The sequence below is a fragment of the Protopterus annectens genome, chromosome 6.part0 (genome assembly GCF_019279795.1).
Source record: "Protopterus annectens isolate FY-2018-M chromosome 6.part0, PAN1.0, whole genome shotgun sequence".
Taxonomy (NCBI): Eukaryota; Metazoa; Chordata; order Ceratodontiformes; family Protopteridae; genus Protopterus; species Protopterus annectens.
The window spans coordinates 1,942,703,210-1,942,717,248 of NC_056737.1; the positions used below are offsets into that span (position 1 = coordinate 1,942,703,210).

General features: G+C 35.2%; 1 protein-coding gene across 2 annotated transcripts in view; it reads left to right on the forward strand.

The window, feature by feature from the left end:
• Positions 1 to 4,749: 4,749 nt before the first annotated feature.
• Positions 4,750 to 14,039, forward strand: part of PDE1A (phosphodiesterase 1A) — a 2,023,853-nt gene continuing 2,014,563 nt past the window's right edge. For both annotated transcript variants that reach the window (XM_044075254.1, XM_044075255.1), the window contains exons 1-2: positions 4,750 to 5,975; positions 9,303 to 9,329. In XM_044075254.1, coding sequence (XP_043931189.1) covers positions 5,875 to 5,975; positions 9,303 to 9,329 — 128 coding nt within the window. In that variant the 5' untranslated portion in view covers positions 4,750 to 5,874. The remainder of the gene's footprint in view (positions 5,976 to 9,302; positions 9,330 to 14,039) is intronic.

Here is a 14,039-nt window from a genome sequence, read left to right on the forward strand (position 1 = left end):
TAATCCATTAAGTACAGAAGAAGTAATTAGGGACCTGGGGACCCAAGTTGATAGCAGTCTCTCATTTGACAACCACGTGGCCAAAGTGGTTAGAGAAACATTTTATATAGCCCACCTAATCATGAAGGGATTCACATCTAGATCAGGGGAGGTCATCATGCCTCTTTACTCATCCCTCATCAGGCCCATAATTGAGTACAATGCCCCTTTTGGGATGTACCTTACCAGACACCTGCAGAAACTGGAAAGACCCCAAAAGTACCTCACCAAGAGGATCAAAGGGCTCAAACAGATGCCATATGCTGCCCGGTTAAAGAAACTCCAGCTCTACTCAGTGGCATACCGCCTGTTCAGGGGCGATCTGAGCCTGACGTATAAAGCCATGTCCAACCCGGAATGTCTTTCCTTCCATGAAATGAAAACTTTAGCCAAATATTCTGAATGGGCCCTTTTTCCTTCTAAATTCCTAGCTAGGATATTAAATCAGAGCAAACCCTCTCCCTTTATTCCTGAAATTTCTCATCAAGGGAAACTGTATCAAAATAAACAGGATATTATTACCCTGTTTGAATCAATTTATTAAAAGTTGTATAGCCCTCCAGAAGACGCTATTGACAAAAAGGAGTTACAACTATTCTTAAATAACTTAACCTTCCCCAAACTTACTGGAGAGCAACAAGACATTCTAGCTAGGAAAATTACAAAACAAGAGATCACCCTTGCCATCAATAGCCTCACACTGAATAAATCCCCTGGCCCAGATGGATTTATGGCCGAATGTTATAAACATTGCAATAAAAAAATTTCCATCATTCTCCTTCAGCTTTTTAATAATGAGTTGGGAGTATGGCTTAATGGCTAAGGTGTTTGTCTTACAAACACAAGGTGTAGTGTTTGAGTCTCACAAGAGATAATTGACTAGGCTTAAAATGGCTCGCAAGGGCAGTTAGCTTAGTACTGAACTATGAACTATGAACTTATACAATTTGGGATAAAAGACATTCATTTAAACACATCTAGAACCATTTTTATTTTAAAACCTAATTCCGATATCAAAGATCCATCAAAATACAGGCCTATCTCTATCGTCAACTTAGACATGAAGATCCTTGGCACAATTCTAGCTAATAGACTTAAAAAGATCATCAGTAGTACTATATCACCTGAGCAATCAGGATTTATCTTACATAGGCAAACTGTGGACCAGACATTTACTCTAGATGCTATGATATCACTCTCCTCCCTGGCACAAACCCCTATATATACCTTAGCTATTGACGCATCAAAGGCTTTTGACCGAATTAGCATAGAATTTTTTGTTTGAGATTCTTCCACAGTTCAATATACCTACCTTTTACGTTAAAATTATTAAAACGCTTTACTCAAATGCCTATACCATTCTCCAAATAAATAAACAAATGTCATCCAGAATAAATATTAAAAACAGTGCAAGACAAGGGTGCCCCCTCTCCCCTCTACTATTTAATTTATTCATTGAACCTTTATTCTTATTAATTAAACAGAGAACATATCACCATATTCCTATCCTTTACAATACTACAATACCCCTATCCGCATATGCTGACGACTTAAACATTTATTTTTCACTTCCTAATTCTGACTTTGAAAAAGTTATGACATCCATAGACACATTCTCTAAATTTTCACATTACATGCTAAACCAGGACAAATCTGTAATCTTCGCAATTAATATCTACACTCAGTACCCCAACGCTCTAACCCCCAAAAATATTGCGATTAAACAACACATCAAATACTTAGCAATTTCATTTTGCCCGGACCCCAAAGCATACTACCAGGGCAATATTACTAGTGTCTGGTCAAACATACAAAATGACCTGAAAAGGTGGATTAATCTTAAATTACACTTTCTCGCTAGGGTAGCGATCATCAAAATGAATATACTACCTAAACTTCTCTTTATTTTTAATGCAACCAATATTATCCTACAAAATAGCTTCTTCAAAACTATTTATTCATCTTTGTCGAATTTCTTGTGGTCCCCTAAATCTGTTAGGATTAGTTATGTTAAACTTTCATACCCAAGAGAACTAGGCGGCTTAGGACTGCCAGACTTCAAAGTATATTATGAAATCATTAACTGTAGTAGAATAATTAATATAGCTACATTCACTAAAAACTCCACTAATTGGTATCCTATGTGGGTCAAATTGTATAATAACTATATCATATTGCTTAGCTTCAACCCTCTAGCGCTTCCCTTCTTACATAAAAATAACCTGAGCAAATTTAAAATACATAACAGTGTAAAATACAGGATACTAACTTTACAAAAACTTGTACACACCTTAAAATGAACCCCTGCCTTCAACACTTTACAACCCCTCCACCTTAATCCTAACTTAAGGTTGAATGGGACAATGATAAACTTGAATCAATTCCCACTCCTGAAGGATAAAATTATCTTAGACTTGTACTCGTATATGCACCTCTCTACTTCAGAGGCAAGCATTAAGATGAACCTCTCTAAAAAATATTTGACCATATTAAAACAAATTAGGGAAGTATCTCAGAAATTATTTAACCCTATCAGTGTACCAAATAAAGACGTTTCCACATGTAAGGTTTTATGGAACTTACTTCTACTCAAAAAGAAAATGATTTCAAGCTCATATAAATTCATTATGTCCATCAAAACACAAAAGGAGCCCATATATTCTAGCTACTGGATAGAACAGGATCCCCATATCACTCAAGACCAGATATCAAATGCCATCAAAAATGACCCCAATCTCATCCCTCTTAGAAAATGTAGGTACACCCAGCTTATGTTATTGAATAATGCTTATCTTACCTTGAATATAATCAACAAAATATACCATAACTCTTCTCCTCATTGTCAATTCTACCAAAATCAGGAAACGCCCTACACATATTTTGGAGCTGTAAATGCTCATATAAGCTATGTTGCGCATTAAGAGTCCAGCTTGAGAAAATGGGCTGTAAAAAATCAACTCTTTCTTGGAAATTTGCCCTCTTACATATCCCTCCCCCCAGGACTGACGAAGTTGCAACTTAGGATCTTAATATCCATCTTCATGTTAATAAAGTATTACATCACTCTTAATTGGAAAAACAATAACTTACTTTCCTGGGAAGGATTTAAGACTCTTGCAACAAACCACCTAAAGGCACATAGATATATTTTTCACAATCACAAACAGACTCCATATCTTAAGGAGTTTTGGAGGACATTCTTTGACCATATATTGAATTGAATGTGATTGTACCAATATGATTTGTTTCACTTTTGTTCTTGGGCACTGTATAAATTTATATTGTTGTGTATGTTTATTTTTTGTAATTTGTGTGATGTTGTCTAATATGTTTATTTTTCAATGATATTATAAATAAATAAAAAGAATTTTAAAAAAAAAAGCTCCAGCATGTAATGACACTGAGTATCCACCAGGTGACAGTGTGCTGCTAGCAATTCCCAAACACTCTCGCCAGCATAAAGAATTGTGCATCAGTGCCTCATACTTACCTTCCACTCAGCTGGCCTTCTGATAGCATTGATCAGTTGTCAGATCTGAGTTGACAATGGTAGAGTTTTACATTTTGCCACAGCACCAGTGGGCAGACTACCTTTTATCATGTTAATTAGGCCTGTACAGAAAACTGAATAGTACAACCAATGAAAATGACATACCCCTTTGTGAAAAGTTAGATAAGTGAGTTTAGCTTAATCTGCAGTCATGTACTGCTTGGTTAAGCTGTTTTGCAGTACACTTTTTTCCAAAATGAGTTTTGTTTCAATTGATTTCAAGACTTGCTGAGTTGTCCTAGTTTAAAATGTATACCATTTGCATAATTTTTTCACATATTATTTGATATTCGTATATGCAATGGTAGATGGATAGTACAAATTGCTCTAAATAAAGTACCAGCCATAAAACTGCTGCTGATAAATCATGTTTTATTTTTTTTAAATAGATTATAATCTAAAAATGAAGTTTAATACACTATAGAGGCCAGTAATCAAGACACCAGATTTAAATGCATGCTGTCAGAGTCTACAATACTGACTAACTACGTCCGTAAACTGCCAAATGCCACCTGTTGAATGAGCCTACCAGTCAATTTATATGTACTTTATTAAAAAAAATAATTATTTTAATTAAAGATACTTATCTTGATCTTTACAGTCTTTTGTCAAAATGAGTTGTAAATTCCAAAAGCTTTCTTTTTTTTATGATACTTTTTTGCTGGTAAACATGAAATGAATGAAAGTTGGATATGAATTGAATTGCTTTTAAATAAACTGTGTATATCTGTCTGTCCGTGCATATACCTATATCTATACATAACACACATACACCTAATGAATGTGAGCTCCGTCTACCTTGACATTAATAGTCATATGTAAGTAGGACATATGTTGTTACATGCGTATGCCCTCATTTGCATAACTTACTGTAATTGAACAGGACTGCAATGAAAGCTATGCTGCTGAAGCCAATTTTGATATAGAATGCAAAGACAAATTAAGGGATATTTGGCTTTGAAAAACAAATAACTTTATCCTAGTAAAACAGGAACACCTGGTGGCTATATGAGAGATTGGAATCCTTTTTATTAGAAAAAGTACATTATCACAGAGAGATAATTTTCTTGTTTCATACATTGCCAGCAGTCGCTCACTCAAGCAGCTTTTATTGACGATTCTGCTCAGAAAACTGTAGCAAGATGAATCATGCAATTAAGATTTAAATGTTAAGAAATAAACATATATATGCTGTCTGAGTCTCTCAAATGGTGTGCTAATTGCTCCTCACATTTTCATCAGTCATTCTTTGCGGTAGCCTAAACAAAACAAATGAATTTGGCGAGTCTGCATTTGAGAGATACAGCTGGAGTTGGCAGCACGTGGGTGGACCTGAGAGCACAGTAATAATTTCAGCACTTGCCATTATGCTCATTTTATTTGTCTTCTGAAGAACATATACACTTTAGTGCCTGATTTTTGACACATGCATTTTCTCCAAGGATTCAGAACGTGGACCTTGCTGCAGTTGCTACATTTCCCTCTGTTTAAACTGACAGTTATGTGCTGTGCAGAGTAGCTAGGAGAAGGTGAATTGTCATGATGACAACATCGACTGATGCATATATTCCTTAAATATCAACCTGTGGAACTCTATTCTCACAGTCACTGGATTTATCAGTTTTCCTAGGGATATACACTACTATTGCAATCTGCTGCTAAACTGAAATATGCTGTTTGCTTGGATGAAAATGATGTCTCAGTCATAGCAAAGTCTGTTTTTCTAATGCATTCATCCCCTTTCTGGTGAGATGTGGAGTGTATAGTAAGTGTTTCCATAAAATATTTGCCTTGCAGTGAATTCATCAGAAATAATTCTTTCTAGAAAGCAAGAACCTTTATGTTTCTCGGCTGAGACAGTGAGTAATAATTGGACAACCGAATACCTCTGCATGGATGTTAACAATGTGAAAGCTCTAGATGCATGCTGGAAGAACTTGAGTGCTTGGTCACTGGAAACACAGTACCTGGCTCACACGTGTGCATACAAGTACAAAGAAGCTGCTGCTAGTACTGTATGCTCAGGAAATAAATAGTGCTTTGTACCTCCAAGGAAAAGCAGTGGGTTTGTCTTAGACTGAATAACTACACTGCCAGCATCTTCCCACTGCTTGATTAGTCTGATGTGTTTTGATAGACAAATGTTGTAACACGTGTGCAGCTGCTCAGATGTGAGGTGGGCTGAGGAATGCTCGAACTTGGTTTTGGAACTACTGCTGTTACCGCTGCTTTCGCTGTTGCTACTTCTGAGTTTCCTGTAGCTGTACTACCTTAGGACACTTACCATGGGGTCGACTGTTACTGAAACAGAGGAATTTGAAAACAGCTCTTTAAAGTATCTCACAGAAGAGCAGACTGGAAAAATGTGGCAAAGGCTGAAGGGAATGTAAGTACCTTGATTTAATGCCATGCAAATGAAAAGAAGCTCTCCTGAATGTGGCTGCAATGAATTTGCACTCCCGCATGGATACACCCGCAGTATTTCTACGTAGGTGACAATGAGTGCTGAAGGTTGCTTTTCTTCTAGATTTTTGCCATATTCATGTTTTTGGTCAGGTGATCAGACCTCAAAAATAGGCAGGAAATCTGTTCCCCTTTTTAAGCTAGCCAAAACATTTTTCCTGCTATTTCATACACTTTAGAAGCACTTAAAAATCATAAATTTTACAATCGGAAACCTTTTATTATATACTGGCTGGGACAACACTGTACTAATAAAAACAAGTAGTACTGACGGTTTTATTAGAAATTGCTGTTTTTTTCATTCAGTTTCTTGTTGAACTTTGTTAAATTGACAACAAAATACTGTTAAGCAGTGATCAGCAATCTGGTTAATGGTTAAAAAAGGCAAAAGAAAGCAAAAATACATTCTAGTTGGTTACTAGACCCTCCTTAAAGTATATACTATTGGTCTGAATAAAGGGGCATGCATAACTGGCATATGAGAACAGGCTACCTTCCCTTCCCCATGCGTTTAAAAAAAAATATACATGGAATGGTAGAGATTGTTGTTATATTTTAAAAAAGTAATACATTAATGAGCTAGGTGCTACTTTTAAAACATGGATACTTTTTAAACTTTTTATAACTGCACTGTGCTTCATATTTAGATTTTGCTTTACAGAAAAATGTTGTGTTTTGCCATGAACTCGTTGAACGTATAGCAAAATTAATTAGCTAAATATATAACAATATACATTACCAATTCTAGTTACACAAACATCTTGGAAAGTTATAGAGATATTTGTTGTTCTGGATAAGTATTAATACTTTATCACAATGTTGGAAACTCTGTGCTTTCTACTACTGTGCAAGTCCTGCTTTTTTTAAAGTAATAGTATATAGTATGCCAACAGCATGATATTCAGATGCTACCACAGTTCCAAAAAGTTAATCAACGCAGTCTCTGCTCATGTTAAAATGAATCAGTTTCCATCAACTGCACCATTTACTGATGTGCATACATTCAATCTACATTTTAACAAATAAAACTAAAGTGCTGATAATTTTCTGCATGTGCATACTGCAGTGATGCCACATTTAAATATCCCTCTACATTTAAAATATCTTTTTTCCTGTTTCAAGTCAGTAGTAGCTTAGATTTTAATATTCTGCTCCTGGCTTTTTGGCTAATGCTTAATATAGTCATATGACCCAGTCTCAAACCAATTACCTCCCTCAGCATATAGAGATGAAATATTGTATTTTAATGAAAAAGCAAATGCACCCTCCTGTTTATAACTGAATGAAGCATCATATAGTCTGGTGGTCACTTAACAAGTACAGAATAGCTTAGTTGAAGCTAGGTGATCTTTTCAGAATTTTATTGTTTTTAGCAAACCTTGTTTCAAGCAGCTGTCACTGAAGCAAGCACATTTAATTTAATTATGTTGTGGGAATTTAATGCAGTCAGCTACGGGTAAAGTGGCCATTTATTCTACTCTGTCAAATGAAAATGTGCCTCTGTTGGCTGCAAGCCTGCCTCTTTAGAGACCTCCGTTTTGTGGCACAATTGTGGAATTAATGCACTAAAGGCAGTGTGCTTTAAATGGGTACTACATGTGAAGGGGGAGTTTAAGGGCTGGGGGATACACAGTGGGTAAAAACGTAAAATAACATTTTAGCTTTTTCAACATATTACTGGATTTAGATGTACAAGTGTATCAAAAGTAGTGATATAGATTAGAAATAACCTTTTTAATGTTCTGTACTTATTAGTATAGTTATAGCAGTACTCAGTGTGTGTGTGTGTGTGTGTGTGTGTGTGTGTGTGTGTGTGTGTGTTGTTTGTTTATGTAAATTTATATATAAAACACACACCATTTTTAGTTTACATTTTGCCATAGTTATCTTGGGTATACTTCTCTGGGTCATAGATTTCACCTCCTATTTAGTACCTTTGTTTTAAATTAATTGTATTTTCTTCACACTCCGTTTCTTTCAGAATGGTTTTAGTAAGGTAATGTATTAAACAAAGTTAACATGTGGATGGCAAATGAATTCTGTGGACAATTTGCTGATGCATAAGCTTAACAGAAACACATATTCATTTTATAAATCAAGTGAAAAAAATATAATTTTGTTTTTCAAGGGAAAATAATATTTAAAAGAGAAAACTCACTGCTGGAGTAAACTGAACAGAGCTCTCTTCTTTTGAAATTGGATTTGAGCTTCTACAATATACACATTGTAGTGCTCACCGTGGTTTCATAGCATGCTTTATATAGCCTTGAACCCGGATTCTTTTCTAGAAGACTATTATGATTTCAAAGAAGAACAGTAAAATAATTTCTGAATGCAGCACAGTTTACAGCTTTTTTTTAAACATAATTCTGCTCTGTCCTTTTGATGAGTCACTCCAAAGTACTTTGGGTATTCAAATGGTAATGCTTGTTACAGCTCGGCTTAATTTTGCCTGACTGATTTTTTAAACTTAATTGAATGCAATGCAGGTCACAATTCAGTTGAGATTTTGCCACCCAGCAGAAGATTAGAAGTCCTTTATAACCCACCCTGAAAATTATCATTCCTTCTGTGATCGGCCCAGTAATAGACTTGTCTTGGATGTCAATTAAAAGCATCACAGTGCATTATGGCTTTACTAAAAACAGAAGTCATCATGTTTCTTTTTCTGGTATAAATGATTTAATGTAGCTCTAAATTTATTTTTATTCAAAGCCCTTTTCCATATGATTTATTCATTAATTGTATTATTACTCTTCTAACTGTTGTATAATTCATCATTTGTCTTTGTTCACTGGCATCTCTGGCTTCTCTTTCTTAAAGTCCCATAGAAACTGTATGGATCTGTCCTGTTTACTAGCTGTGAAGCCAAAGTGGTGACATTATTTGACAAGATACTAGACAAAAATGTCAAAAGTCTGAGTGTTATTAAAAACACATACCATTGCTATGTGAAGCATCAAGTGAAACCTTACTTATATTTTCAAATTCAAAATAATAAATATAGAAGCAATAAAGCAAAATGAAATTAAATTTAGAGCTGTATAAAGGTAAATGAATTACCCTTATACCTTGTACTTTGAATGCCCAGAAGAAAGAACAAGTTGTGTAAATAGTGACTTAGCTTATGAGAATCTAACAGTTAACAAAAAGTGGAAAGCGGCTTTCAAAATGAAATTTTGAAATCTCTACCCTTTATTGTCTAACGCATGACTGAGATCTGTTTCTTTTTCTCTTTCTTTTTCTTTAGGCAGAAGTACAGAAACACTTCTGAAAAGTAAGAATGTGCATGCTTACTGGATTTTACAATGGAAGGATACATCTTTTTCTAAGATTTGTGGATTGATGAGAAGACCCTTTTTTGTAGCTCTGATGCCTGAGGTGCATCAGTGCAATTCTGCTTCTGAAATGCATATAGGTATAGTCTTTGTGGAAGAGCCACAGTCAGAAACCTAAAGCAAGTACCTCTTCCTCAAATCTGATATGGTTACCCAGAAGTTAGCACAGGCAAGTTAAGGATCAATTTTGTTATCCAGGCAGATTATTAATGTATTAAAAATTCCTTCTGCTAGTTCAGCTGTCATGCTGCAATGCCTGAGATTTTAAGAAAAAAATGTTTTTCTTTTTTTAATTTTTTTGGCCTCTGTGGAGCAGCACTTCCACTACCACTGGTGTCTCTCCTTAATCTTGGACCCAAGGAGTCACTCTTGATCTCCCTAGACCTAATCTAAAACCTTTCTGTTGCCCAAACGGAGACTGAGGTATCCTAGTGCAATGTCACACTTGAGATCATAGGGAGTTTTTTTCACTTATATCTCCTATCCATTTCCTAACATGATGCCCAATGTGTAATGACATACATATACTACTGCAAAGAACACCTGTCATTGCATATCTCAGTATTCCGTGAGAATAGGGCACCTAGTCAGTATCGCCACCTGGACTGCCATCCCTGCATATGATCCCTCCACCCCGGGGATCAGTGAGCTAGCAAAATACTGCTGCCTTTTGTATCCCTCCCAGTTGGTACCTCAAGTGTCACACACCCTAGTCAAACCATGATGACCTCGGTTGCCAGGGCTCCATCTTTGTGTGCAATGAAGCCATCATGAAAAGTGGTGCCTTGTTTCATTAGCAAACAGCTCAAACATAGTGTTCACCATTGTCGATATATAAGAATACTATGCCAAAAATACTGACTCTCAATATAATTTTACTATAGTCCAATTCTGCAAATTTTCTAGTTCAGATCATCTTAAATTAATATCAACCATGCTTGAAACATCGGATCTCCAACATCGTTGGTCTTCATTTCTTTACTTTTTGTAAACCAGCATGTGGTAGTGATGCAATGGATTCACATCATTCTGTTGAAACTATGGTTTGTGAGCTCCTGTGGAGGGCAAGTTCACCCCCCCCCCCAAAAAAACAGATTGATAGGAGTTTGACAGCATGTGTTTTGCCCTGCTGCACAACTCTTGCAAAGGTGCTCTGCTCTCCAAGTTCTTTTATTTAAACATAATCATATCAAGGTCACACCATCTCTGTGGAAAGGGCACATCTCTTTCAAATGAGAGTTTCAATAAAATGGACTGTTGATTAAAGGACACACTCCCTCCTCATATAATACTAGTACAGACAAATAGGCACATGACACCATACTCTATTCCAGTGCTTTATATGATATCTTGAGCTCTCAACAGAAACCTTTCATTGATATTGCAAAATCCTAGAATACTTTAAGTCTAAATCATAATAAAGTCATAGGTGTGCTCTTGGGTGGCAACATGTAAGATGTAGCTAGCATTAGATTTTCTCATCTTTGTTGCATTAGAATTTCTCATCTTTGTTATTAGAATGTTAAAAAAGAATGGTTACTTGGTTGAGAAGCTCCCATTTACACAGCGTATCATCTGTATTGTAACCAAAACTTACTCTAACCTGGGTTATTTGTTAAAGATTAAGTCTTTCTTTATGCAGAGCCAGAATTCCAATAAAAGAGAGCACTCTTGTTTCTCCTGCCGTGCTGTGGTATGTAATCCCTATAGTTTCAGACAAAAACTAATGTGAACAGACCTACATAGACTTCTGGTTGACTTGTTCTGCTTGCGTCTAAACTGCACTATCCTTGACTAGACGTCTCTGCAGCACAGACTTTAGTGCATACAGTTTTGCATGGCTTAAAAACTGCTCACCAAACCATGTAGCATACTTCAAATGTTAAGCCCCCCTTTTTGTAACTGCATACAGTGAAAAGCCACAATGAAGCTCAATTTTATAAAGCATTTAACACAGCAGTCACAGACTTGTAGGGTGCACATTAGCTTCATGTTCAAAAGTTACGCAAGTGTGTGGAAATAAATAAACTTACATGTGCTTCTCCGTTAGACAAAGAGGCTGCTCTACTAATGACCTGTCCATCATGCTCTTAAATCTGTTGTAATTACTTATCTATCATTTCCTACCACCCTATGTGGTATTTATCAAAGTCATTTACCACCAGCCCTAATAACTATTACTGAAAATGTCTTCTCCAGTATCCCTTCAGCCTTAATAACTACCTCAAAAACCAAAGAAACGTCCCTCTCCACTGTCTCTTTACCCCAACAAACTTCCTCAGAAACCCTGGAACGTCCTCTTCCACTGTCTCTTCAGCCCTACTAACTACTCCAGAAACCAGAAAATTCCTTTTCCACTGTCCCTGCAGACCCATTAAATTGCCAAGAAACTTCACTTTCCAGCATCCCTTCAGCCCTACTAATTACCCCAGAAACTTCCTTCTTCACCAACCCTACTGCACAAAGTGCAACAAAGTTTGCCATATATTTGAACTAGCTGTCATTTTAATTCTTGAGATTCCATGAACATTGCAGTCAGTACTTGCAAGCAATTGCAATGGTAGGTGCCTTCTTTTGTGTTATTGTCTGATGGCTGCATAGCATTAACATAATTTATAATTCATTTTTTGCATGAAAAAATGCATTGCTAATCACAGTATATATGTAAACTAAGGTACTATCCTATTTTTTAACAGTACATGAAATATCTTCATGAAACAAAAGAGCTGTTTAATCATTGTATACATTTTTAATGTACCATACATTTTAGTACCCCACTCTTCTCTCCCCGGTAGTTATTGGAGAATATTATTAGGATCTGGGGCCTCTGATCAGGAAACTCTAATAAATGAATATCACAAACCTGTTACTGCATGTAATATTTTGCTAGACCCAAACTATTTTTCTAAAAAGAGTTCTTCAAGTTGTAAGTTTTTAAGATGTGAAACTGGGCTATAAGACTTTAGTATGATATGTAATTACATTATTTGTTTTTGATTTTCCCTTTGGTTGTACGTGGTACTACCAATTCTGATTTTTATATATTTCTGTATTCACTTGTTTGACACAGATGTTCATTATACATATTAGAATATATGCCAGTAGGCTAAGTTCAACATTGAAGATTAGAAAATCCAGAGCAAAGAAATGATTATAGCATTTAAAAAACAAAAGATTGAATCATCAAAGACTTTTCTTTTCTGCATAATTATAAATTGTTGTGTCATCACCCATGGGCTTACATTTGTTGTTTACTGTAATGAAAAGTGTTGTTGAGCAACAGATAATATGTCATAGAAATATGTTATGCTTTGTTTTGATTAGACACAAAGCAGTAACAATTTAGTTCTCTTGATGAACATGTACCCATTGTTTTCATTTGACTGTAAGCCTTCTGTTGACATAGATATTTAAATTACCAGTATATATGTTTTGAAATTGTTTAGCATTCTACTGACTATGTTTTGTGTACTAGTGAATCTGATTTACTTGCATATTTCTGTCTACTGTTAGTTTTTTTGCTGTGTTTAATTGTTTTACCTAATCGTAGAAGCAATATAATTACTTGGTTCTGTATGTTTTCATAGATATGTATGCATACATTTTATATATACATATATATAATGATGCACAAAAAATAATGCAATTTTAATGTCATTTTTTTGCAGTTAGAGTTGCTTTTGCACTTATGTATGGCTCAGATCTGCACCTTCATGTTGCAATGTTTATACTCAGAGAAACGGGACAGTACACATTTTTTACGCTCCCAAGAAATTAAAGGACTATTTTTATACAGTTTTGCCTAAATATGCAATGAGTCATTTCCAAAAATGTGCTGGATACCAGTGAAATGCTTAATTCTGTCTGCATGCATAATGCCTCTTGCTTTTTTTGAAAAAAAAACTGTATCATACAGTGACATATTTTTTCAGACTTTAGTGTTATATTCTTCTCTTCCTCCCATACTTCAAAGTAATTCAAGTAATACATTTTTGTGGTACATAATGATGCAATTTTATAGTAAAGTATATACTTTCTTATTCATCACTATGTTTGCAAGTATTGAAGATGATATATATATATATATATATATATATATATATATATATATATATATATATATATATATATATATATATATCAGTTTCTAGTGAAATTTACTTTATTATAATTTGCATGGCCCTTGCTGTTTGTCTTAGTGACTAATCTTTTTATAAGCCATGTAAAGTACATTGTGGAAACACTATTTCTTTGGAAAACATTCATATTTATAATACAAACTCCTTTTTTCACTTACTGATCATGTACTGAAGGAACATGGTAGGCAAAAATGATATTGCATTCACTGAGCCTTCCAAGTATTGATGAGGAATCCACTTGTAACAGGCACATACTCACTTAAAATGTTATGTATGAACACACTTACATACTTAAATCAGTCTGGTGTGGGTAAACTGTGTGTAAAAATAGTGCTTTGCTGTTTTTCTTCTGGATTTGGTGAGATATGCTTAAAATTAATGTCAGCAAAGCATGGTAGAAAAAAAATTCTGTTTAAAGACAGTCTTCTGCGCAGATAGGCTGATCAAACCTAATGTTAAAAATCACTGGCTGCCATAGTGGATCAGTACGTTTATAGCACAAGTTAAGTT